This window comes from Camellia sinensis, chromosome 7, assembly GCF_055761805.1.
Source record: "Camellia sinensis isolate YWXY chromosome 7, ASM5576180v1, whole genome shotgun sequence".
NCBI lineage: Eukaryota > Viridiplantae > Streptophyta > Magnoliopsida > Ericales > Theaceae > Camellia > Camellia sinensis.
The window spans coordinates 3,562,371-3,589,819 of record NC_138967.1 but is presented as its reverse complement, the minus strand read 5'-3'; the positions used below and the strand labels follow the sequence as shown (position 1 = coordinate 3,589,819).

The following is a 27,449-nucleotide window of genomic DNA, read 5'->3' as shown; positions in this document are numbered from 1 at the left end:
TTTGTTGTGGCTAAAATAGCCTATTTTGTCTTTTGTGGCTATTTTAGCCTCAACCCAACTTGCCAAACACACATCTTTCCAAAATATAGAGACCTTGCTTTTTTTTTTTTTTTTAATTTTTAAATTTTTTTATGGAGATCTTATTATGGAATTCTTCATGGATTGAAAGTGGAGACCAATGAGTATTAATTAGAATGAAGAGTTGAAAATTTTGTTTGGATGTAGAGAGAAAATAGATGAGAAGGGGAAGTGTAAAAATACTATTTACATCATCTACCTTTTTTTTTTTGTTCGGTGTCTGTGGGAGTAAATTACACTTTTCACCTTCAATTTTTTGTTCAAATTTTATTTTGATCTTTTATACCTTAATTGTAACAATTAAGCCCTTAAATTTTATCTTGTATTTTAATGTAATTCTCTTGTTACTTACAATTAAAAATTTAGACATCAAATACCCATGCGAATGCATTTTAGGGTCATTGGAAAAAAAAAAATTGTATGAAATTCATACTTTTCACATTTCAACTTTTACTCAAATTTTACTTTCGTTACTCATAAAATCATCAGTGTGTTTGGTTAAAGTTTTCTGGATTAAATTTTTTGAAAATTGAGTTTTTTATTTTTCGTATTTTTTTGTTTTTAGTGAATATTTTTAAAATTTTAAACATTTTTTTTAGTTTTTTAGATGCACCTTACTTAGATATATCTAAAAAGTAAAAAATTTGTGAAAAAATATTTTAAAAAATTAATAAATACATAAAAATACAAAAAATGTACTGAATTCTCGTATTTTTTTTTTGTATTTTTGGCATTTAGTGAATTTTTAAAAGGTTTTTTTTACAAATTTTTTACTTTTTAGGTATATTTATGTTAGGTATATCTAAAAATTAAAAAAAATTGTTTAAAATATTAAAAAAATTCATTAAAAATAAAAAAACACGGAAAATGAAAAGGTATAATTTTCTGAAAACAGTTTTCAGAAAAACGAAACAAAACAAGCTGGTTTTCAATATCTAAAATCATCAGTCGCAGAAAAGAATTTTATATATAGTAACAATTGTATCGATTGTGAATCAACTTATCAATCAGATATAAACTAATACGTAAAAGGAACCAGTTTATTGTGCCTGTTTGGCAGAAATTATAATCAGCTTATTTCAGCTTTCAGCTTAATTTAAGCTATTTTGATGTGTTTGGTTTAGCTTATAGCTTATAACTTATAGCTTTTTGGAAGTCAGAAATCAGCTTATTCTTTGAGTGGGGCAGGAGATGCTTTAAGAATAAGTCAGAAATCAGCTTATGTTCATAGTTATAAGCTATAAGTACTTTCCCACAGCTCTACCAAACAGGGCTATTATATGCACGTAATTTTTCTTTCAATTGGTATATGGAGACGTATTGGTATTGAAAGGACAAAAAAATTGACGTGTTGGACAATATTTATGACATCATTAGTTCATACAAATTAGATAAGGCAGAACATGTTTTTCTCTTTCCAGGGGGGCAAATTTCTTCAAACTAGATATATATCATGTCTGTATAATAACAATAGCAATGATAATATACAACTTGATGTGAATCAAACACATTATTTTCAACTCACATTACATAAATCATCTATAGAAAACCACTATAAATTATTACCTCAATGGAAGTTAAATTTGCAAGGAAAACAATCATAAATACAAGTAACAAACTGAACACAATCTTATCGCCTTGCCTAAACATGGTGGAGTGTGAATGAGAGTATTGAAAACATAGTTCCAATGAAAGTGAGAACTAGGAACAAAACTGCAAGACTGAACCATGCAACTGCCAAGTGAGTCTTGAAATAGCTATCCTTAATTTTCTTGAAAATGCTTCGCTTATACTCCTTCACTTGTTCACAAAGCCCTTTATAATAGTAGTCATTCGCGTCCACGTCCACACGGACCTTATTGAATAGGCCAATAATCTCTTCCTTCCGTTCTAGCCCATTTGTGAGAATTCCCGCCCTATAAAGCATCCTCACATCATTTTCGGATTGGATGAGGCTCCCCATGAGAAAAACATAAGAGGTGACGTGTTTTGAGCGATCAACGTAGCAATTCTCCAATGCAATGAGGTTTCTAAACGTGATTTCTGTATAATCGTGGACTTTTAGAGGTGGGATTTTGATCACACCAAGCACAAAATTTATGTCAAGCAAGCTCTCCGTTTTGGCCTTGGAAAATCCAATTCCTTCACTTTGAAGCTTTGTCGTGCTATGCAAATGTTTATGCGTGCCCTTTGAGTGAACTTCAAGATATGTAGGGAGGTAACAATTGTGGACCAAATCAAGCAAATGGCAATGGTCTTGGTTAGATTTTCCTTGAAGAGCTTGGACATCTCCGGGAATCATTCTTTTAAAGAAAGATAAGGCTAGTTCGATGAGAGACTGAGTACACTGACTAGGAATTGGGACAATGTCAAATAGACGTCTCAGAATGAAAAAAGGAATTTGGTTTTCAAGCAAGAAAACGTCACATCTCAGACGGAAAAACGTGTCTTTTGACTTGAAGAACAGATCATCCCTACGCCTCAAACTCTTCATAGAGAACTTCAAGAGGAGCTCAATGATGAAGCAACCGTCAACTAACATCAGGGTTACTAAATCATCGCTATTGAGATTGATTTTTTCACCATAGCATTTCCTCACTTTGGCTTCTGACTCCTTAAGTGCTATGACACAATTGTTCAAGCATGCCTCTACATTTGGTTGACGATTGAGAAGCGTGTTGAGGTATCGCCATTTTTGATCCTTTGTGGCATTTAAACGGTGATCATCATGGTGGAAAGGGCCGATTGCAACTAGTTTGGGGAAGTACTTGTCTTCGTTGTCCTTGAAAAGTTTTTCCGGGACCTTGCAGATGCAATGGGAGAGAGAAACATTTTCCATTTTGTCTTTTATAGACAATGCAAGCTTCTCATCTTCTTCTGTAATTTCAAGTGAAACATGATCTCTATTTCTACTACTCTCCATGTCTATGTCTTGATAGATGCCAAATGGAGTTAATTAGTAGAACCTGCAATGGCATCATTTTTTCAAGTTCTTCAACTTGATCGCTACTCGAACACTATGTTTGGATGTTTGATTTGTGGAAGGAAAATAAAAGGAGGGGAGAGATCGGAAAGAAAAATGAAGTAATTTCCCCCCCTTCTTTTCTCTTTCTTGTTTTCATTTTTGTCCACAAATCCAAGGTCTAACCATGATCTAAGAGTGTTTGAAATAGTTAAAATGAAAAATGAAATTGACAATATTCCCAGCTAATTGAATTAGAACTTCCTTTCTATGATTTTCTGCTAATTTAATTTTTTTTTTTTCGAAATAAAGATAATATATAGATTTGTTTGAATATGCACAATGTTGAAAAATATGACATGGATGAGACACTTCTTGGAAGTCATGAATATTTGATTGTGTTTTCATTTTTTCTTTTTCTTTTGAGAACACACAAAAAACTTGTTTGAGGAATTATTTCTGAAAACTACTTTTCAGTAAATTTTCTAGAAACAACCCATTTTTAAAATTTCAAATTCCACCCACTTTGAAAACTCAAAAAATGAAAACGAAAACGAAAACAACCAAACAGGCATCCTTCACAATGGTAGATTTTGGTATTTAGCAAGAGAGAGATTGTTTGCAAGAAGTGAACATACCTTAATGGCTGTCAATCAGTCACAGAGATTGTTTGCATTGATATTCATAGAGCCACACTTCATTATGATCATTTAAGGCTAGGGGGAACTTGAAGTTGATAGCTCAATAAATACTAGACACTAAGTTCTACCCACAGTTTGATAAGAATCAAAGGTGACTTGGTGGTGAGTTTGATAAGAGAAAACTAGAGTTCAAGAATTCTTTGGTATTATGTACTCTAATAGTGAAAGCAATGCTTTTGTTCCAAGTAAAGCTTTAATTAATTACTTCTCAAAGAGTTCAAGAACTAAATTTATATAGTAAAGTGTCTGTTGCTGAATAGAATACTTGACATTCAATTTGTCTATTAATTATACTTGGCTTGACAAAAGTTTGAGATAAAATCAAACCTCAAGAATCAATTGGATGAAAGTTATGTTTCAAGACTGTGACTAAAAGTCCAAATTTTTACATTAGAATGGTGGTGAAGCAAAGAAGATACAGTTTCGCTTTTTAGAAATCAATCAAGGTATGCAGATGAATTACTGCTAATTTCAATACGAAAGCACCAAAAAATAATAGATCATAAAACACTTACAATTGTAATTGATTATGTGATTTATTTATACAAAAGTATCTTTTTTTCGCTGTTTATACTTTAAATTTAAGAGAAGTTGACGGGCTCATAGAGCCAACTAAATGTCTCGTTGTTCAAATTTTTTTTATTAAATTGTTGATGAGTCTATCTGTCTAGATTGATCCACAAATCAAAATAAGATTATGTAGTTATTTTTAAATGACAAATAGATAATTTGCACATGATCAAATCACGATAGAATAAAATGAAATTCATTCTATTTTATAAAACTGTTATGACACATTTTTATTGAGCAATGTGGATACAAAATTTTCTACTTAAATTTTGATAGAAAATTTGGGGTGTACCATTTTTGGTAGCGTTTGGTTTAATTTTAAAATCACAATTCTAATAAAATTCTTTTCAAAACTTATAACCAAACACTCAATTTAAAACTCTTTCCAAAACTCTATTTTTAAAACAAAGAAAAAAAATTCAAAAAATATTTTTTTATTTTGTTATTTAAAATTATTTTTTATTTTTTTTGATGAAAAATATTTTATATTTTTATTATTTTTTTAGAAAAAATATTTTGTTATTTTTTTAAGTATTGACCAAATAATTTGTTATGATTTAGATATGTATGGGCGATCCAAATTTTTTTAAAATTTTAAAAAATTAAATATGTAAAATAAAAATATTCAAAAATATTTAAAATAAAAATTATATATTTAAAATAAAAAATAAAATTTATTAAATTCTTAAATATTTAAAAAAAATACAGTGCACAAATGTAATAAATACATCACACATAAAACAAAAAAAAATATTTACAATAAAAAATATTTACTCCAAAAAATTAAGGTAAATTACAAATGCACCTCTTGTTATTTGATTAAAATATGAATCACTCAATGTGATTTTAGAAATTACATTTCACCTCCTGAGATTTTTAATTTCATAACAAATCGCTTATTTTATTAATAAATCATGAAATCAATTAATAGTTTTTAATGATGTTAGAAATATGTTTCAATTAATAATTTAATAGGAGAGCAATTATGTAAATAAAAAATTCTGACAAAGGGATATTTGTAATTTTCTAAATTACAGGAGGTAATCTGTATTACGTATTTGCAATTTACCCAAAATAAAATAAAATAAAATATTTACAAAAAAATAAACCCAAAAAATTTCAAATACAATTTAAAATTTCAAATACAACTCAAAACTCATTTTAAAACTCATAATCAAATAATTATTTTTCTTTTCAAAACTTATTTGAAAAACTTAAAATTTAATATGTAACTCAAAACTTTAATTATGATTTAAAATCTAACCCAAATAGACTTTATTTTTTTTTTATTTTTTTATTAATAAAAATAAAGGGCAAATTACAAACACTCCCCTCGAAGTTTGGTGAAAATACAGATTCCCCTGAGGTTTGAGAAATTACATAATGTCTCCTGTGGTTTATATTTTCATAACAAATTGTCCGCTGAGATTTTTATTTTCATACAGATTTTCCCCTAATTTCTCTTAATTTGTTCTGAAAATTTGACCCTCAGGAGTAATTTATAATTTTTCAAACCTCAGGGAGAAATATATATTTTTACCAAACCTTGAGGAGTATTTGTAATTTGTCCTAAAATGGAACTTTATTGATAAAGAAAGTAATACATGCGATTGTTTTTTGTTTTTTTATTTTCATAATCACCTTGCTTGGTTTTTAGTTTTCCAAAACACTTTTCAGAAAATTTTACTTTCTTATTTTCCGTGTTTTTTTGTTTTTACTGAATTTTTAAAATATTTTAAGCAATTTTTTTACTTTTTAGACACACCTAACATAAATACACCTAAAAAGTAAAAAAATTATAAAAAAAATCTTTTAAAAATTTACTAAATACCAAAAATATAAAAAAATACAAGAATTCAGTACATTTTTTATATTTTTATGTATTTATTAATTTTTTAAAATTATTTTTCACAAATTTTTTATTTTTTAGACACATTTATATAAGGTGCATCTAAAAAAATAAAAAAATATTTAAAATTTAAAAAATATTCACCAAATACAAAAAAAATACAAAAATTAAAAAAATTAATTTTCAAAAAAACTTAATAAAGAAAACTCAAACCAAAACATGGTTTTAAAAGCAGCTTAAGGGTGAAGGAACCAGGAAATTAGATCGGAACCCACCGTTGACGCTTTTCTCTCTCCTCGCCATTTCACTCTGGCTTTGATAGTCTCTCTCTCTCTCTCTCTCACACACACACACACACACACACACAGGTAACTTCTCTCTCTAATCAATTTTTCTTATAATGTTTTTTTATACTCATATTAAACTTGGTTAATCAAATTGGTATATAAATTTCGTACTTCTTCATTTGATATGAAATAGATAAACTCAAATTTAAGTGAAATTGTCTAGTATGAAGTTTAAGGGGAAGCTATGGTTAAAAGTAAAGCAGATTATGTTCCCAATTTTTTTGATTAAGTCTGTGTTTGTGTTTGAATCATGAATTTTAATAATGATTTAAAAAGAAAAGTAAAAAAAATATGTGAAAGGTATGTAAAATATTATTATATTTCATTCGCAATTCATTTTTTTTTTTTTTAACTTTTCAAATCTTTATTAAAATTCATGAATCAAACCCACAAAATTTGGTGAGTGATTTGAAAAAAAAAAAAAAAATAGATAAATATAAATAAAATATAATTATATTTCACACATATTTTTTCATTTTCATTTTTAAATCTCTTTTCAAATTCATAAACCAAACACACCTAAGTAAACTCAATTTGGTATAAATTTGAGTAATGGAGTATAATGGGTTTTAAGTAAACTCAATTTGGTATAAGTTTGAATGGGATGGACTTATCACTACTCTTCTTTTGTTGGTGGCTATGAGTGTGTCATGCAGTTCAGTTTGTCTGCGTTTTGTTTTGCCAGAAAAGATTTGGAATTTTAATTTTAGTTGTTAAGATTATTGATCTGTTGAGGTTCTGATTTGTGTGCGTGTATATATATATATATTTCTTTTCCATTTCTTGTGCTCGAACTATGTGTTGTTTTCCTTGTTGAAAGTAAAGCCTTTTATTTTAGTTCTTAATCAAGTTGGTATGAATAGGATTCTAGCTTATTTGTATATATATATATATATATATATATATGTGAGGATGTATTTTCTGAATACCAACACGTGGTATGGTGACGCCGACGTGTCAGCCGAGGTGCCACGTGCCTTGGTAGTTTATGCCGAGGTAATCACGGAGAAGCCGAGGTCATCTCCGAAGATATCGGAATCCGAGATAAAGGGCAAGAGTCCTAAGGGAAAGAGGGGACTTAACCAAGATAAGGATAAAGCTCTTAGGGAGTTTATCTTTATCTCTTAAAGAGTCCAAAATAAACAGTAAATTGGAATTCATAGAAGTCATACTTCTAGTGGGATTTGGATTGAGTGTATTATAAAAGAGAGGCACCCCCGTGGGTCTAAGGTATGTAATTTATACTTTGAGTATTTAGTTTAGTACCTGATTATCATTGAGAAATATACTGACTTGATCGTCGGAGTGCCCCCGGGTGGAAGAACCACCGCCGGAGCTGTTTTCTTTCTGTTTCAGGTTGCTTAAGCCATCTATTCTGCTTGTGCTCTTCAGCTGATTACTAAACGGGCAGTGTGGTCAGATTTTCACCCACACAATTTGGTGCCGTCTGTGGGAACGAAGGAAGAATAGATGGCCAGTAACGGACAACAAAATATTGGGGATGACGCTCCCACTGGGAGTGACAGCCCAATTGATCTTGATATCGAAGGAGATAACCACAATGCAGAAGCCCGTGACCAGGGTCACAGAGAGAACGACGTCATCCCAGAAGGCGACACGTCAAAAAGAGCAAACCAAGGAAAATACTACAATGAAGATAACCTCCAGGTATGGAGGGACAAGTGCCTACGGAGGGATGAGGAAGTAAAAGAACTAGCAAACAAGTTGGCGGACCTCCAGTCAGTCGTCAACTTCATGATGCAGAATAATGTTATGCAGCCACCATACCCGCTGCAAGATACGCCGATGCCAGCGAACAACACTCAGAAGGAGGTAAGAAAAACAATCCCCGAGGTCCCTCAGCATACCAGAAGCGGAAGGCATTCACACCGGCCTTCCAGGGAAGTCGGACGGGAAAAGCCGAGGCAAGAAGAGTCCCGACGGACACACCACATGAAGAATCCAGACCCCAAAGAACATCGACATGTTCAGGGGCAAGTACTCCATTTTGACACATCCCACGAAGAAAGATCCAAACGACCCCACCACGAGGCCGAAAGCAGTGTACCAAAAAGACTAAAATCCAAAGACAGCTGAGCTCCAGGGAGGAGCAAAGAAGACTTGAGGGACTACCTCAAGAGGAGGCAACAGAATGCAGAAGCCGAGGTAAACTCCCCAGTGAAACCGAAGACAGCCTTCTCGGCGGAACTGGACAAATTCGAACCGCCCAAAAGATTCAGTATGCCGAGGTTTCAAATCTATGATGGTAAGTCAGATCCAAACTTTCATGTTGGGCTGTACCTAAATTCAATAGCGTTATATAGCGGAAACGAGCCGTTGCTCTGCAAAGTATTCCCCTCATCCTTTGGGGAAATTGCATCTGATTGGTTCCACAAGTTACCAAAAGGAAGTATAAAGACATGGGAAGGCTTGGCCGAGATGTTTGTGGCCAGATTCGTGACCAACAAGCTGCAACCCCTGAGGGTTGATGCTTTGATGGCTCTACGAATCACCAAGGAAGAAGGCCTCAGGGCCTATGCGAAGAGGTATTACGAGGTGTTCAACCGAATACCCGAATGCAACCAGGAAGTAGCAGTCGTGTCCTTTAAAAACGGCCTAAAAGATGACTGCCCGCTACGGAAGTCTTTGGCAAAAACATTGCCAAAAAGCATGGAAGAACTCATGGCAAGAATTGAGAAATACGCCAGGGCCGAAGAAGATATATCGGGAAACAAAGAGGTGAAACAAGAAAAGGGAAACGGCTCGCCAAAGCGAGGCCGAATCAACAATGGGCCGACCAAACAAGAAATAGAATTAAGAAATAAACAGGCGGTAACCACAGTATTCCGGATCCCAATCCATAAAATCTTGGATCGGATTCGAAATCAACCTTATTTCAGGGCTCCAGCAAGAGCACCAGGGGAATTCATGGGAAGGAACGTTGGTAGACGTTGTGCCTACCACAATGAAGAAGGGCATCCAACTCAAGGTTGCAGGGCCTTAAAAGCACACTTGGAAGACCTAGTGAGACAAGGCCTTCTGAGGGACCTGGTCGATGAGGCCAGAACAAGGGAAGAACAGGCAAGGTTGCCTCAAGCACCAGCGGCACCCCCTCCCCCAGCACAGCTACCACAAGCAGGAGAACCGAGGGTGGTTAATGTGATCCACTCAAGGGTCAACGAAAACGAAGTCAGAGGAGAAACCCAGAGGGTAAGACATTTACAACATATCTATCAAGTCGGGGAAAAGAGACATCGGCCAGAAGAATGCCAAGGGCCGATGATAGCCTTTACTGAAGCCGACCTAGAACTGGTCCAACATCCGCATAATGATGCCTTGGTAGTATCCCTCCAGGTTGGGGAGTGCCAAGTAAAACGCATCCTAATAGATCAAGGCAGCTCCTGTGACATCATGTATGTCAGATGTTACAAAGAGCTAGGCCTTCACCCCGATGACCTAGAACAATCAAACGGCCCGATGGTCGGCTTTAACGGAACGCCGACATGGCCACTGGGTGCAACAAGCTTAGAAGTACAAGCCGGCACTAAGAAGATCAGGACGGAATTCCTGGTAATTGACACACCCTCACCATACAACATCATCCTCGGAAGACCGTGGTTGCATGCAATGGGGGCAGTTCCCTCGACGTTGCATCAACTACTCCGGTTCCCAACAGAGCGTGGGATTGAAGAAGTCAGAGGGGATCAACTACAAGCCAAAAATTGCTCCATGGCAGCAATAAAGTCCACCTGTAGTATACGGGAGCCAAAGAAAGCAGAAGTTGAGGATGAGGACATGGAAGTCCTAGAAGACGTCGGGAAAGAACCAGCCGAGAAAAGCGAAGAGGCGTTAAAGAAAATCCTCGTCCAGGAGGGCGACGAAGAACGATTTTTTCTTCTCGGCTCAGGCTTAGCTAGAGAAGAAGAAAAAGAACTGGAAGATTTTTTAAGGACAAACATAGAGGCGTTCGCCTGGACACCTTATGAAATGCCTGGCATTGACCCCGAGGTCACTTGCCACAGTCTGAATGTCGACAGATCGGAAAAACCTGTGATTCAACGAGCCAGAAGGCCGACGTTAATGCACGTCGAAGCAGTCGAGGAAGAGGTAGACAGACTCCTTGAAGCCAGGGCCATCCGAGAAGTCCAGTACCCAACGTGGCTGTCCAACACAGTAGTAGTAAAAAAGAAGAATGGCAAGTGGAGGGTTTGTGTAGACTTCACCAGCCTCAACAAAGCTTGCCCGAAAGACAGCTTTCCTCTGCCCAAAATCGACCAACTGGTAGACGCCACCTCGGGACATGAAATGATGAGTTTTTTAGATGCGTACAGAGGGTACCACCAGATTGCTATGTACCCTCCAGATGAGGAGAAGACCGCGTTCATCACCCCGAAAGGCCTGTACTGTTACAGGGTAATGCCTTTTGGGCTGAAAAACGCAGGAGCAACCTATCAGAGGTTAGTGACAAAGATGTTTAAACACCTGATTGGCAAAACGGTAGAAGTTTACATCGATGATATGGTCGTAAAGACCAAGGAATCAAAAGGTCATCTTGCCGACCTAAAAGAGGTCTTTGACATACTCAAAAGATATCAGCTCCGACTCAACGCCTCAAAGTGCGCCTTCGGAGTTGGGTCAGGTAAATTTCTAGGATATCTGGTAACAAGAAAGGGCATTGAAGCCAGCCCAGACCAAATCAAGGCCATCCTGGAACTACAGAGTCCAACATCGGCAAAGCAAGTTCAAGTACTCACTGGAAGGGCCGCAGCCCTAAACCGATTCATCAGCAGAAGCTCAGACAAGTGCAGACCCTTCTTTAACCTGGTGAAAAAAGCCACAGACTTCCTGTGGACGGAAGAATGTGAAGCTGCCTTAGCCGACCTAAAAAAGTACTTAACCACAACCCCGGTCCTTTCTAACCCAATCCCAGGGGAGGAATTGTTTTTGTACTTAGCAGTCTCTGAACACGCAGTCAGTGCAGTGCTAATCCGAGAGGAAAAAGGGGAGCAGAAGGCTGTCTATTATGTAAGCAAGACTCTGGCTAACGCAGAAACAAGGTACCTACCACTGGAGAAATTAATGCTAGCCTTGGTAATGGCCTCAAAGAAATTGAGCCATTACTTTCAGGCACACAAGATTGTGGTCCTAACAGAGCACCCACTGAAGTCCTTATTACATCAAGGAGACTTAACAGGAAGGATAGCAAAATGGGCAGTAATACTAGGCCAGTTTGACCTGGAATTTAGGCCAAGAACAGCAATAAAGGGCCAAGTTTTGGCCGACTTCGTCGCAGAACTCACACCGGAAGCCATCACACCTCAGGCTCCGTCGAGCCAAGATGAGCATCGGCCCGACAAGGAAAAAGAATTCCAGTCAAAGACAAAAAAGCAAGAGAAAGAAAAGCTCAGACCATGCAGCATTTACATCGGCGATTCATTCAGACTATTTGTCGATGGAAGCTCAAATCGCCAGGGAGCAGGAGCAGGAGTACTGCTGATATCTCAAGATGGAGAAATTTTAGAACAGTCCATCCGTCTGGGGTTCAAAGCCTCCAATAATGAAGCAGAATATGAAGCATTAATTGCAGGGCTAAAGCTAGCAGCAGCAGCAAAGGCAGACGAGGTAATTGTTTTTTGTGATTCACAATTGATTGTTAACCAGTCAACAGGAGAATTTGCAGCCAGAGACGAAAGAATGTCGGCATATGCAAAGGAAGTCATCCGACTGGCAGCCCTATTCCAGAACTGCAGACTACTCCAAGTAAGCCGAGATGACAACACCCACACCGACGCGTTAGCAAACTTGGCCAGCTCAATTCAAACTGGAAAAACAAGGACAATTATGATCGACTACATGTCGGCCCCGAGCATAGATAAACAGAACATTGAACAAGAAGCAATGTGCGTGGGCTTTGGACCAAGTTGGATGGATGCAATCATTGCATTCCTAAAAGAGGGGAAGCTGCCAGAAGACCATAAAGAAGCACATAAAATTAGGCTGAAATCGGTCAGATTCAGTCTAACGGCGGAAGGCCATCTCTACAGGAGGTCCTTCACTGGACCACTTTTAAGGTGCGTACATCCTTTGCAGGTTGAAGATTTCCTTTACGAGATTCATGAAGGAATTTGTGGAAGCCATGCAGGGGGCAGATCGTTAGCCCACAGGGCCATTACCCAGGGGTATTGGTGGCCCTACATGCAAAAGGATGCCGAAGCTTATGTAAAGAAGTGTGAACAATGTCAAAAGTTTGCACCTTTGATACATCAGCCAGCTGCCGACCTAAACCCGGTATCCAGTCCTTGGCCGTTTGCCTAATGGGGCATGGATCTGGTTGGACAACTTTCCCAGGCAACTGGGCAAAGAAAATACTTGCTGGTAGCAACAGACTACTTTACAAAATGGATAGAGGCAGAACCTCTTGCCAAAATCCGAGATGTTGACGTCAAGAATTTTATTTGGAGAAACATAATCACCAGATTTGGGATTCCAAGAGTAATTGTTGCCGACAACGGGACACAGTTCGACAGCAAACTCATCAAAAACTTTTGTGCAAAATTCAAGATCAAGAATTATTTCTCAACACCAAGTTTTCCTCAAAGCAATGGGCAAGTAGAAGCATCCAACAAAGTGATCCTGGATGGAAAAAGAAGAGGCTGCAGGCAGCAAAAGGAAAGTGGGTGGACGAACTGTCCAACGTACTTTGGGCATATCGGACTACGCCGAGAAGATCAACAGGGGAATCCCCCTTTGCCATGGCCTATGGCACAGAAGCAGTCATCCCATTGGAGATCGGCATCCCAGGGATCAGAACCCAAGGAGTAGAGAATGGCACCAATGACATTCTGTTAGCCCGAGACCTGGATTTATTGGAAGAACGAAGAGAAAAAGCCGCGATTCAGCTCGCAGTATACCAGCAACAGCTTGCCAGAGCTTACAACAAGAAGGTTAATCCAAGAGATTTTCAAGTTGGCGACCTAGTCCTAAGAAAAGTCGTCGGGAACAAAAAGGATCCCAGGGAGGGCAAGCTTGGCCCAAACTGGGAAGGACCCTACAGAGTTACTTCAGTATTAGGCAATGGAGCATATCGGCTTGAGGACAATGAGGGCAAAGCATTGCCCAGACCTTGGAATACTTGTAATTTAAAATTTTTCTATCATTAAGATAAACATCATTGTTTGGCCGATATTATCAATAAAGTCTTTTCAGAATCCTTTCAACATGTTCGATTGATAAAGTTATGCATGGATGTTTTCGAAGACATATCAAACTCAGGCAAAGATAAGCCGATGTTATTCCTTAATCCACTTGTTGAAATTTGTAGCAATTTACAAGTTGGAATTAAGCTGATTCCTTATCTTCACTTGTTGAAATTTGTAGCAATTTACAAGTTGAAATTAAGCCGATGTTATTCCTTAATCCACTTGTTGAAATTTGTAGCAATTTACAAGTTGGAATTAAGCTGATTCCTTATCTTCACTTGTTGAAATTTGTAGCAATTTACAAGTTGAAGTTAAGCCGATGTTATTCCTTAATCCACTTGTTGAAATTTGTAGCAATTTACAAGTTGGAATTAAGCCGATTCCTTATCTTCACTTGTTGAAATTTGTAGCAATTTACAAGTTGAAGTTAAGCCGATGTTATTCCTTAATCCACTTGTTGAAATTTGTAGCAATTTACAAGTTGGAATTAAGCTGATTCCTTATCTTCACTTGTTGAAATTTGTAGCAATTTACAAGTCGAAGATAGGCCGAGGTTATTGCTTAAGTTCTCATAGCAATATGTGGGTTGTTTACACCCAAGGGAAGATGCTTAACACTTGTTGAAATTTGTAGCAATTTACAGGTCTATGTTAAGCCGACATATGACCACCCGCTGAGGTACACAGAAAGTTACAGGTTAAAGTAAAGGCTAAGTATATTGTTCATTACTTGTTAAAATTTGTAGCAATTTACAAGTAGGTCAGATTAAGATTATCATTTAATACTTAATTGAGAAGAAGCTTGCAAAGTTTACATTCTATATGTTCTATACTTGTTGAAATCTATGAAAAGTTTGCAGGATAGTATCTTGCCGAAGTCAAAGTTTTATGGTTATACCCAAGGTATGAAACCCCGAGGAGATTGCACAAAGGAAGCAACATGAGGAAATATGCAAAAATTTCATAAGTACAAGACTATGCAGAAATAGTCAACAGAATATCACAAGATTGGAACATCCAGAAGAAGAACTGTTGCAGTTACATATAGAAGAAACCACGTCGGCCAAAAGAAAGAGTTTCGCATTACCCAGAAAGTAAAAAAGTACAAAGCGCAAAAAACAGAAAAAAAAAAGAAGGAAAAAAGTACAAAGGACAATTTTTTCAAGATTCTTCAGCATCAGCCACTACAGGAACTGGGACCTCAGATGACTCTGGTGGTACCTCCTCGGCCACTTTCTCCGCTTCTATCTCGGCATCAATCTCAGCGATTGTTGACTCAACACTTCTTTCTACCAACAGAAGATTGGACGATAGTTGCCCAGTGGCAGTCTCCTTGGGTGCCCCCTCAGCCCCATCACCCTCCTCATCCAAAGTCAAGTCCATAACCTGCTCAGCAGGAGGAGGGGACTTGGCTTCGGCAGCATTCTTGGGTCTTCTCACCAAGGCGTCACAATCATCTTTTTCTTCATCTTCATCAACGGCCTCGGCCTCAGACTCTGATTCACCTTCAGGAGGAGGAGGAGGAAACGGTAACGGAATAGCGTCGGCCTGACGCAATGGCGAGTCAGCAGGAAGGTCAAGCTTCTTTATCAAGGACATCCAACCAAGGGAAAATCCCCTGTTGCATGCCTGCCTGACTTGAAGCTTGTAATCTTCTGCGACGTCGGCCATACCTTGAGCATAGGCCTTTTCGTCGGCCTCTTTGATTTCGGCCTCTTTTGTAGCCAGAGCTTGCTGGAGTTCTTTCTCCGCTTGGGCCTTCTGAACCTCGGCCTCTCTTTTCTCGGCCTCAGCAACTTTTCTAACGGCCTCAGCAGCTTCGGCTTTCTCAAGGGCTAAAGTTTGAACTTTGGTTGCAGCCTCGGCTTGATCCTCCAACTTTTTCATTTTTGCTTCAAGAGACTTGATCTCTCTCTTCATAGAAGATGCTTCCCTTTTCATATCAACCAACCTTTGACGATTTTCAAAGGATTGCATGGCAAATGAGTGGGCATGCTGAATGGCCTGCAGAAAAACAGAAATGTGAGACAGTACTCTCAGTGAAGGACAGAAGAAAAAAATCACAAGTACAAACAGAAATACTTACTTGAGCAGAGTGTTGGAGCATAAGAGCATAATTTTCATACTCACTAAGCTTGCTATTTCGCTCCAAGTCATTTGGTAGAAGAAGAGCAGTGCTAAGGGCGACAGCAACATTAATGTCGTCAGCACTTTCACTAGCCATGATGGGCCTATCCTCCAGGGATAGATTAGGGGCCCAGGGGACGTCGGGCTTCTTCGAAGCCGAGGTCGTCGCAGACGATGACCTTGGCCTCTTTGTTTGTGTAGACCCTGAGGGTTGGCCCTCAGCAGACCTCTTGGTTGAAGTAGAGGCTGATTTTTTGCTTTCAGCTAGCTTCGAAATCGGCAGAGCATCCTCAGCTTTGGCATCTATAGCCTTGGCTTTAGGCTGAGCCTTTTTTACCCTCTTTGGTTTGGGTGGGAGCATTGATTGCGTTGGTGCGGCTTCGGCGTCAGTTGGGAGATCGGCAAGAAGGTCTTGGACGACAGGCCTTGGACGAACCATTTCGGCAGTCTTTATAAGCTTTCGTCGGCGTTTACGTTCAGGAATTGGTATTAAGTAGGGGGCCGAAGTTGATGGAAGATCGGCTGGGTCAGATGTGGACTCTTGATCTGTTCGGAAGGTAGAAGCAGTTAAGGTTGTGGCTGTGGGTGGAGAGAGACTCTTCTTCCTTTTTCTTGGGACGTCGGGCAAGGTGGATTTGTATGTAGGGATGAAGTTTAGTAATACTGGGGCTTTTCGTTTATGGATTGGAAGGCCAAGAAGTGTTTTCAGATCTGTTCCTGGGAAGAAGGATTGGCGAAAATTTTTCGGTGGCTGATGAAGATCTGCAAAGAAACAGACGTCAGAAACAAAAAGTATGAAAGTTTTAAGTAAAAACAACTAAGCATTGACTCAAGGCTCTTACTCTTGCCCTCTGTAAGTGTTCGAGGGAGTGGGTAAAGGTGGACATCTTCATCTGGGCCAAATTCCCAATTTCCAGAAGCAATGAGAAAATCATCTCCAGCCCCCTTGTTGGAGTCTGGGAGGTCGGCTATAATTTTGTACTGGGTGGATCTCGGCTTAAGGTAATAGACAAAACCCCTATCCTTCAGATCAAGAGGGCACATGGTATAACAATATTGAAGGTCGGCTAGGGTGATTCTAAGGTTTTCTTGCCTAGCTAAAGCAATAATACCGTTAATTACCCTATAGGAATTGATAGTAAGTTGCATGGGGTTCAGCTTATAGAAATGGAGAACTTGACGAAAAAGGGGATCAAGTGGAAGCCGAAGTCCACATTCGGTAAAAGCAACTATTGGAAAAGGCATTGTATGATCTGTGGGCACGATGGTGTCATTATCCCCAGCCAATTTAAGATGAACGTCGGCTGGGATAGAGAATTCTTGCCTAAAGTATTCAAGTTTTGTCGGGGTATTTACCCTATGCCTCCACATACCCATTATGTTGGATTAAACTAAGAGGAATATGTTTCAGAAGATGGGCGTTTTTCAGGTTTCCCTAAAGATTAAGGGTTCTATAGACAAATCCCAAATCAATGAAGTATGAAGACAAAAATCGAGGGCACAGATCTGGGGCAGATACAAAAAAGAGAAAACAAAGACGAAGTTTCAGATTCAAGAACAGAGGTATAGTTCTCAGAAACAATAGAAATACAGAAAAAATCAAGGACAGCGGCAAAGAGAATGATGAAAAAACATAGAAATTCAAGGTAAAAGCCACAAATTCAAGATACAAATAAAACCAAGACCTCGAACAAGATCAGTAATGGCGACAGACAGACAAAAGCACATAAAAAGAATGAAAGAATTAAAGAAAAGGATCTTACCAGGACAAATGAAGCCGAGGCAATGTTCACCGAACTCAGAAACCGGTCGCAACAGCAAAGAAGGCTTTGCAAGAATGAGGGGTTAAAAGCAAATCTAGAAGAGAGATTGAGGCGATGACAGATTCGAAGAAGAATGAGCTTTCAGAGAGAGAAAGAGCAAGAAGACGGAATGGAAAAGTGAAGAAAAGATAGAGGCAAAAGAAAAGTTTTGTCAAAAATGTGAAACGGCGGCAAAATTAGGGCAATCATTACGCCTAGGGTAACGCACGCGTCAGACGGCGTAGACGAAATGAACAGACAGCTTTAGGCGCGTCACCAACACGCTCCAATAAAGGCGAAACACGTAAAAGAAACAGTTAGATATGCATGACAGCTCATGCGCATGGGAGAATACGATCGAAGCCTTGTTCTCCGAAGAGAACACGTCGGCTGAAAGTAAATAATCTTGGCTAAAGTAGTTTTTAAGCTATTACTCAGAAAAGAAGTGACAAAATTTCGGAATAGGTTCCATCACCTCAGAATGCCGAGGTAATAGAACCTAGGGGGCAGTTGTGAGGATGTATTTTCTGAATACCAACACGTGGCATGGTGACGCCGACGTGTCAGCCGAGGTGCCACGTGCCTTGGTAGTTTATGCCGAGGTAATCACGGAGAAGCCGAGGTCATCTCCGAAGATATCGGAATCCGAGATAAAGGGCAAGAGTCCTAAGAGAAAGAGGGGACTTAACCAAGATAAGGATAAAGCTCTTAGGGAGTTTATCTTTATCTCTTAAAGAGTCTAGAATAAACAGTAAATTGGAATTCATAGAAGTCATACTTCTAGTGGGATTTAGATTGAGTGTATTATAAAAGAGAGGCACCCCCGTGGGTCTAAGGTATGTAATTTATACTTTGAGTATTTAGTTTAGTACCTGATTATCATTGAGAAATATACTGACTTGATCGTCGGAGTGCCCCCGGGTGGAAGAACCACCGCCGGAGCTTTTTTCTTTCTGTTTCAGGTTGCTTAAGCCATCTATTCTGCTTGTGCTCTCCAGCTGATCACTAAACGGGCAGTGTGGTCAGATTTTCACCCACACAATATATATATATTGTTTCTTGTGCTCTTTCTGTTGTTTTTCTTGTTGAAAGGAAGGCCTTTTGTTGTGTCAGAAAATATTTGGTAATTTTAGTTTTAGTTCTTAATCAAGTTGTTATGATAGTGATTATTTATCTGTTGTGTTTATAGTTGAGTTACTAGAGTCTTGATCTAATAGTTTTGAACTGTTCTATTGATGCATATGGCTGGAATAAGTTCCGTAATCATAATCTTATGATTCGCGGTTTATGCATAGGTTAATGCGAATCTATATGTTTGGATCATGGATTTGGGTCGTGATTTGAAAAGAGAAGGCGAAAAGGTGAGTGAAATGTAATTATATTTTGTTTACATTTTATTTCCTTTCCTTTTCTGAATCCTTACCTACCCATATCCATGATCCAAACATAACATAGAATTGATGGTGAATAGCACGATTCACAATTTGATTCATGCATGTAGTGCAAAAATAATCATTACTTGTGTATGATTTGTTGTTATTTCATCTGTATACAACATTCGACATAAGAAAACAAATCCATATGAGAAAGAAATATGAGTTAGATTTCTTTTTCTTTATCTGTATTTTAATTAACAATCTTGGTATTATAATTTGTTTTTATAACCAATCAACTTAATTGTCACTAAATTTCACAACTTTTGGTGTAAAATAAAATAGACAGAATGAGATAGTTTTCTTTCTCATTATTTCAAACATGAGAAAGAGTTCTCTTTTTTAATATTTCTTATCATTTCTTAACAAATCACCCCATCCAAACATATTTCATTGTCAATGCTCTCACTCACTCTCTTGGGATATAAAAGACTACACTTGACTCTTATTAGTCTTCTCTCGACACAAACCTTCAATCCCTATTCTCTCCATTGGCATTGTTTTTTGTATTTTGTATTTTGTTTTTGTTTTTGTTTTGATTTTTTTTAAGGTAAATGTAAATGATTAGTTTTATACCAAATAAAGAGAGATATTGCGATGATGCTCAAAAAACAACCTTGTGTTATTACTTTATTTTCATAACTGTAACAATATGATTCTTGGTGGTAATAAAAAACCTGAATATTGAAGTTGAAGTTTTGCAGAGTTAAAATCATGATGAAAACTGGCTTTGCGCAATACCTTAGTGGAGAAGTTTGGGATCACAAAGGGAAAACAGAGCTTGTACAGATTTTTATTTCACGTGGTGATTATGGTATTAATTTCTTGCAATTCCAGTATGTTGAAAACGGAAATTTGGTTTTGTCTGAGCCCTCTCTCTCCATGAACATTGGAAACAGATTTGAAACTGTGAGTGTCCCAAACTACATATTTTTACTCTCCTCAAATGGAACACAAATTAAAATATAATATTGTTAATATGTGACTTGAGAGGTTATGGCATATGTTTAGAAACTTAAAAATCAATAATTTAATGCATGTGCTAATGAATATATAATTTTCTAAAGTTTTTGTTACATATGCGTAGAAGGCCTTTTATTAACAAAATTCACTAAAATATATTGGAAAACATATAAAAGATATTGGGTTAACACTCTTGTACACCAAAACTTCACTTTGTCCTTCCACTAATGATTCTCTTACACTTTTCAATTTGATCGCAGGGTGAGAAATTAAAAAAAAAAAAATGATTCTGTTTTCTCACTATCATGTTTACGGATGAGTAAGAAGGCATTGTCTATGATATGGGAATATGAGTGAAATTTATTTTTCTTCATTTGTACATTAATGGACATTCTCGGTATTATGAAAATACTCAACTAGTCAATTTGTTTCTTACCAACTTTTTGTAAGAAATGAAACTTATAAATAAGAGAGTTCTCTTTCTCATCATTTTTCCTCATTTCTCTCTTAATTTATAAACCAAACATGAGAAAACAGTTTCTTTCTCTTCATTTCTTATCATTTCTCATCAAATCACCTGATTCACATGGGCTGCAAGCCAAGTTACAATGTCGTCCGTCCATCTTTTTGGCATTGATAAGTAATTACGAAATCATGAAGATGCAAGTGTCTCTATGATTTAATAGAAGTAAAAACTATGACCTTACATGCACTAGACTACCCTACTAGCAACTCCATCTTTTTCCTACTATTTTGAGTTTATTCACTTGTATAACAAGCTGCATTTAATGTCGATAATATCTGTTTTCGTTGGCCCCCATCTGATCTGAATTGTGAGTTAGATAGCTTTCATATTCCTTGTATTTGTCCCGGTGTATTTTGATATTTTTACATATCACAAAAAAAGAAAAGAAAAGAAAAGAAAAAGAGAAGTTAGTTGAATCTTTCTTGATCATCATTTTAGTATGTTAGCACCCACTTCGAAATTAAAAAATATATATATATATATATATATATATATATATATATAAAACAAAAAGCATGCCAATCTAGTTGAAATTCGTTTTCCTGATGGGGGAGGAACTGAATTCAGATTTAGCCTTGATGCTTATTGCATATTTAAAAATCTACCCATTTTGGTATATTTAAGTGTCTGCCAGAATTTTTCTTGGTTAGATTCCAATTTTTCACCAATTGTTTCATCAAATTCAAATTTAATGAATAAAAATCTGAAAGTGAATTCCAATCTTTTCATCAAGCTTGTATCAAATCAAGGGAGAGGCATATCTTTCACCAAATCAAGAATGAGCCAAATCCTTCATCAAATTTCCAACAATCATATTTTTACTTGAATTTGATGAAATTTTTAGAAGAGTACGGATTAGAGATGGTTTTGTTTGAGGGTTTTTTTTCTTCATAAAAAATGATTAAAAGGGGTTTTTGGGATAAGTTTGAATTTTTTTAAAATGATTTGATGGGAAACAAAAAAAATAGTTCTCCATATGAAATCAAGTTTAACCAAAATTTCACTCAAATTTGATGGAAAAAGGGTAAGGATTGGAGATGCTCTTAGGTACCAGATATATGACTAGAATTTTTATTTTTGGGTACAAAAAGGAGATTTATCTTTTCCATCTGAATTGTGTTGAAAACAGGTTAAGCTCAATTATCCAGATGAGTTTTTGACATCAATATCTGGTAGTTATAGCATTACTTATGGCTACAAAGTTACTTCCATCACATTTGATACAAACCAAGGCCGTTATGGACCATTTGGACAGCAACACCAGTGTGATAGGGAGTTCATCTTTCAAATGGGGCAGGACAGACAGTTTGGTGGATTTCACGGCAGTACTAAGTGTGGAGAACTTGAATCTATTGGGGTATATGTCAAGCCAATCACTACTCTAAACAACCCTGCTGGAAAAGTTAAAGAAGGGAGATTGATGAGTTAGCGGAACTCATGGACAGTGTTCATCCCATTACCCCTGCATCAGAGAGTCTAGAATTCTTGGTTATTTGAATGGGATGATGGACTTATCACTACTCTTCTCTTGTTGGTGGTTGTGAGTGTGGCATGCAGTTCAGTTCGTCTGCATTTTTATTCTAGTTTCTTTGTGTGTTTTTTGGTTTTTTGTTTCTTGCATTCGAACTTTCTGTTGTTTTCCTTGCTGATAGGGAAGGCCTTTTGGTTTGCTGGGAAAGATTGGAATTTTAATTTTAGTTCTTAATCAAGTTGGTATGATTATTGATATATGCTGCAGTTCAGTTTGTCTGCAGTTCTATTCTAGCTTATTTGTTTTCCTTGTTGAAAGTAAAGCCTTCTATTTCGTAAAAAAGATTGGAATATTCATTTTAGTTCTTAATCAAGTTGGTATGAATATGATTCTAGCTTATTGGTGTCTGTTTTTTTTTTCTTCTCCCTTGTTGAAAGGAAGGCCTTTTGTTTTGCCAGAAAAGATTGGAATTTTGATTTTTGCTCTTAATTAAGTTGGTATGATAATGATTATTGATCCTTTGTGTTTGTTGTTGATTTACTGTAGGCTTGATCTATTAGTTTTCAACTGTTCTGTTGATGTGTATGGATGTTGATAAGCTCTGTCATCATAATCTTACAATTCACAACTTTTTGTATGCTAATGCGAATCTGTAAGTAAATGTATTTGGGGATAGAATTGATGGTGAATTGCACATTTCGCAATTTGATTCATGCGTGTAGTACCCCAAAAAAGAAAAAAAAATAAAAAATCCAATGCTCATGTATGATTTGTCATTATTTCATCATGTCAGATCTTGGAGAGCCTTCATGTTGTGGTTCTTATACAAGGAACAGAAAATTCAAAGCATCAAAAAACTTCATGCAATATTTTAAAAAAATTAAAAATATATTTTTGACATTTATTTTTGTTAAATTAGTTTATATTTTATCAAATTGACGATTTTACTCTTGAAAAATCTAATAATATTTTCAATTGTCCTTATTTGGATCAAAATTCAAAATTGAGGGTCAAATGTGTCATAATTGAAAAGTTAGGGATTAAAATGACATAAGTCCCAAACTATAGGGACTATTAGTATGATTAACCCTTCAAGTAATGTTCATCAAATTCTTTGAAGCTGTGCACATATTTCATGTGTTTTGATAAAATCTTTGTCTTCACTGCGGTGTCTGCTTTTTTCGCTTTCCAGTGTTCAAGTGAGAGACAGAGATCAGTGTGATATTCAAAAGGATGAATAAGAAATATATAAAGAATAAAGAATAAAAAGAAAAAAAAAATGTAGGTGTATATCATAAATTTGTTAGATTTTGTTGATTATGGCATTCGTATGCCCTGGAGTCTATGTTTTAAGTCTGCCAGCACTCCATAAACACTTCAGATGATTTTTGTATTAAATTTGAGGAAATCTCGGATTAAATTTGACTGAAACCTGATTAGGGTGATGACAAATTTGTGAGTTTTGGGCTTTAGAGAGTTTCTAATCAGACAATTAAACATAAGAAAACTCTGCTAACATATATAAGAGTGAAAACTTTGTTATATAAAAATATTCGAGAATCCAGATAGTGACTGCAAGATCGTCTTGAAAAGTTGATAAAAGTTTGAAAATATTGCTAATAAATGCAGTCAAAAATAATTTGGTCAAAAAAATATTTACTTTTATGAGATAAAATATATATTTTTAAATAGATAATAATTCAGTACTAAATATTCAATTTGATCGCTACAAATATAGTAATAATATTTTTGACAAGAAAAATATTTATTTCTTAAAAGGTGTTTTTATTCTTAAATTTATCATTATAATTTTAATTTGTTGTAGTGCGACTTCATCCACAAAAATTGTATTTTTGACATTGGAAATCAATTTTAGTGTTTTAATAATTTCATATTTTAAAAATTAAATTATATATATCAATATAATTGGGTGTGGGGGTGCAAAACATATCCCCGGGCATAGGCGGAAATTACCATAGAAACCAAATAAATTTTCCATTAGAAGCCACTATTTCAGCTCAGATGGCAGATTGACAGACTTACCCACTGTCACCTCCAGAAAAGTTACTTGAGGATTTTAAAGTAACCGTAATGATTTAAAACTCTAAATACTGAGTTTTAAATCCACTATGAAAATAAAAAAAATAAATAAATAAAAATAAATAAATAGCACACATCACTGCTACATTATTAATGGTAACACTAATTAGTGTTCTCACTCATTTTCCGTAAAACAATGTTATGCTCCACACCATTTTAAAGTTTGAAATGATTTAAATCTCTCTGGGGTTTAGAAATTGCAGAAACATTTTTTAAAGTTTTTGAAATGATGTAAATCTCTCTTGAGATTTAATTTTCAATTGTGAAATGACAAAAATCTCCATTGATGTTTATTTTTTAATTACATTGACCTCCCATAAAGTTTAATGAAATTACAAAAACCTCACATAAGGTTTCTAAAGTGACAGAAACCTCCCTTGAGGTTTAACTTTTTTATTATAGATTGTTTTTTACGTTACTTTATCGTAAAAAATTAATAGAAAATGCTGGTATCATTAAATAATTTCAATTATATTTTTAATTTACCCTTTAAAATTATGCCCGATTAAAAGAAAAAAAAAATTCTATTTTTTATTTTTCATTTTTTGGAAACACAAAGGGAAAACAGAGCATGCACAGATTTTTATTTTGTATAGTGATGATGCTATTAAGTTCTTGCAATTCGTTTATGTTGAGAATGGAAGTTTGGTTTTGTCTGAGCCTCTCATTGGTTGTGTCCCTGGAAGCAATTTCAATACGGTAAGTTTTGTAAAATTTCAATTTTTTTTTTATATTTTTTATTTTATAAACACTATATGTTATCAGTACCATCACTTGTACTTTCTTTGTTTTTGTAATAAGAACAGGTTAGCCTGAATTACCCAGATGAGTTTCTAACATCCATAACCGGTTCGTATACTCTTGATCCTTATCGGGCGGGGTACATTTGTGAGTTGTATTACCTTTGGTACCAAGCAAGGCAATTATGGACCATTTGGAAAGCCATTCACTAAGCAACAAGGTTAATTTCCGTCATCATTGGGACTACTACTTGTGTTTGGTTGCTTGAATCTATTGGTGTCTATGTCAAGCCAATTGCATTGTTAAGCAATCTTAACTCTGCTACAAAAGTTAAGAAAGAGAGTCTAGAATTCTTGCTGTTTCAATTTTTTTTTTTTTTTTTTTTTTGATTTTTTGTTGATTGTGGTTGTTAGTATATACTTATTACTTGTATATAGTTGTTAATTATAGCTTTACACACTTTAGCTTTAAGCTTTATTCTTTTAGCTTTCACTTTCGGTGGTGGTGGGTTTGGTATCCAATGCACCATTTCTCTCTATATAGAGAGAGTTCATCTCTTTGTAATTACATACAATACACAACAATCTTGTAATACATCAATCAATAATATTACAATTTTAACTTGGTATCAGAGCTATAAGATTTAGGCCTATACTTTTTTTTCCGGCGGGCAGCCGGCCGGCAACCTTGCCTTCGCTGCCCGCGGGAGTTTTTCAACACATATCACTTACACATACCTCCTACTACTACAGCTTCTCCTCCTACTTCAAATCAAGCACGAACAGCCTTGAACATCCCCATGGCCTTGTCTTTTCCACCTGCCATTTCCTCTTCGGTGAGTTCAATGTCGCCTTTGGCGTGATAGTAGCTTGTGCTTGTCACCTTACTCCCGCCTTCAATAGTCTCAAACTTGACCTCATAAAAGAGAGATTCAAGCTTGCCGCTCAATGCATCACCTTCAATCAAAGTGTACTTGCCCTCATAGTTCTCCACATCAAGTATGTGACTCCCTTCATGGAAGTTGGTTTGGCTATTCTCTCTCTACCCCTCTAACGTGCGCCACTCCGGTGCCGGACTCCGTCGCGCGCTACCACACTCACGCCGTGGGTCCCAACCAGTGCTGCTCCGCCGCCGTCCACCACATCGCCGCTCCCGTCTCCACCGTCTGGTCCGTCGTCCGCCGCTTCGACGACCCACTGACGAGCCAGTTCGCCACCCTCAACGACCTCTGCTACGAGCTCTCCTCCCTCCAAGACCTCGCTTCCCGTGGCTCATGGCGATCCATCCTCGACCAGGTCGCTCGAGCCCGCAAGCTCTCTCTCCTCCCTAAACCCGGCGGAGCCACCACCACAACAACCTCCTCGCCACCGAGTCACCACCCAAAATGGACACCATCAACTCACCGGAAAACCAACAAACCCGAGACTCGATCTCCCTCTCTCTCTCACTGATTTCTTCCCTCTCACTACACACGGCAGCACACACACATAGAGACACCACACATGCAAACCCATCTATCTCTCTCTCTCGGCTTGGGGAGAGAAAGGTGAGAGAAGGGGGAAGAGAGACCCCACACACACCCAGATACATGCATACACGGGTTATATTCAATGTTTGGCACACCCGAAATCCCTTAAATCAAACAGACTCTGCAACACAGTTCTCACAGATCCAGAAGCCTAGGAGAAGCTTTTTCATGGCATTCCACTCATATTTTATTCGGTGAGGATTAGTGGGATTAGTGTGCCTAACGTGAGGGGGGGAAGTCTCATCAACATGTGAAACCTAAAAAGAAGTTCCCACTATACCATTTTCTAATTCTTTTTTCTTTCTTTGCTTTTTCGTGGGCCGGAGCATACACCCCTTTCTTTGCTTTTTACTTTTTCGTAGAATTCAACAAACCACACCATTTTACTTTATTTTATTTTATTTTATTTTATCTTCCATTTTACTTAAAAAAAAAAAAAAAAAAAAAAAAAAAAAAAAAAGACGAAGAAGACGAACTGGACGAACTGCATACCAAATTCATTTTATTTCTGTCGGGACTCACCCCGATCCATTTTACATAAAAAAAAAAAAAAAAAAAAAAACAAAACAAAACAAAACAAAACAAAACAAACACCACCCATACCCAACAACCTCATCCACAGGCGGGACATTTCTTCTCTACTCTGCCGCCGGTCTTTTCTTCTTGCCTCCGTCCTGGGCGGCCCTTGACGGTGTTGCCTCCGTGTTTCCCACTCCACTGGGCATGATCACTACTCCCTGCTCCTCCACTGCAGCATACGGCGGCCCTCCAAATCGGAACATCAAGGTGGCCTTCCGCTTCAGCTCCTTGTTTTCTGCCCTTAGCACGCTTATCTCTGCTCGCGCATCCTTATACATGCGTTGGAGCAGAGCCAGCTGGGAGTTTACATGCTGCACCTCATTTGTCCTACTCTGCAGCCGGTTCGACAAATTTGTGACCGCCGTCATGCTTTCCACACATGCTTTCAGAGTATACTGATTGGCCTCCACATCCGACTGCACCGCCATTTTTTGCTCCACAGACCGCATCGGAAAGTTCAGAGGAGCAAACCCA

At 37.0% G+C, this 27,449-nt stretch overlaps 3 protein-coding genes across 8 annotated transcripts; 1 reads left to right on the top strand and 2 right to left on the bottom strand.

Moving 5' to 3' along the window:
• Positions 1–1,508: 1,508 nt before the first annotated feature.
• Positions 1,509–3,940, bottom strand: LOC114316673 (UPF0481 protein At3g47200). The gene is made up of 2 exons (XM_028263357.2): positions 3,679–3,940; positions 1,509–3,044 (listed from the first exon to the last, which is right to left on the bottom strand). The coding sequence occupies exon 2, from the start codon at positions 2,999–3,001 to the stop codon at positions 1,721–1,723; it is 1,281 nt and encodes a 426-aa protein (XP_028119158.2). The 5' UTR covers positions 3,002–3,044; positions 3,679–3,940; the 3' UTR covers positions 1,509–1,720.
• A 2,418-nt stretch (positions 3,941–6,358) lies between these two features.
• On the top strand, positions 6,359–22,325 carry LOC114316783 (inactive protein RESTRICTED TEV MOVEMENT 1). Of its 6 annotated transcripts, none has more exons than XM_028263474.2 (4): positions 6,381–6,528; positions 18,930–18,995; positions 19,772–19,976; positions 21,686–22,325. In XM_028263474.2, the coding sequence occupies exons 3-4, from the start codon at positions 19,782–19,784 to the stop codon at positions 21,983–21,985; spliced, it is 495 nt and encodes a 164-aa protein (XP_028119275.2). In that variant the 5' UTR covers positions 6,381–6,528; positions 18,930–18,995; positions 19,772–19,781; the 3' UTR covers positions 21,986–22,325. The 6 variants fall into 6 exon arrangements, with proteins under 6 accessions (XP_028119283.2, XP_028119275.2, XP_028119268.2 ...); XM_028263467.2 differs by having other exon boundaries at positions 19,764–19,976; XM_028263482.2 differs by lacking the exon at positions 18,930–18,995 and having other exon boundaries at positions 6,359–6,528.
• LOC114256193 (uncharacterized) lies at positions 14,744–16,647 on the bottom strand. The gene is made up of 2 exons (XM_082881568.1): positions 15,792–16,647; positions 14,744–15,709 (listed from the first exon to the last, which is right to left on the bottom strand). Exons 1-2 carry the CDS (start codon positions 16,269–16,271, stop codon positions 14,867–14,869), a joined length of 1,323 nt encoding a protein of 440 aa, XP_082737694.1. The 5' UTR covers positions 16,272–16,647; the 3' UTR covers positions 14,744–14,866.
• Positions 22,326–27,449: the final 5,124 nt, after the last annotated feature.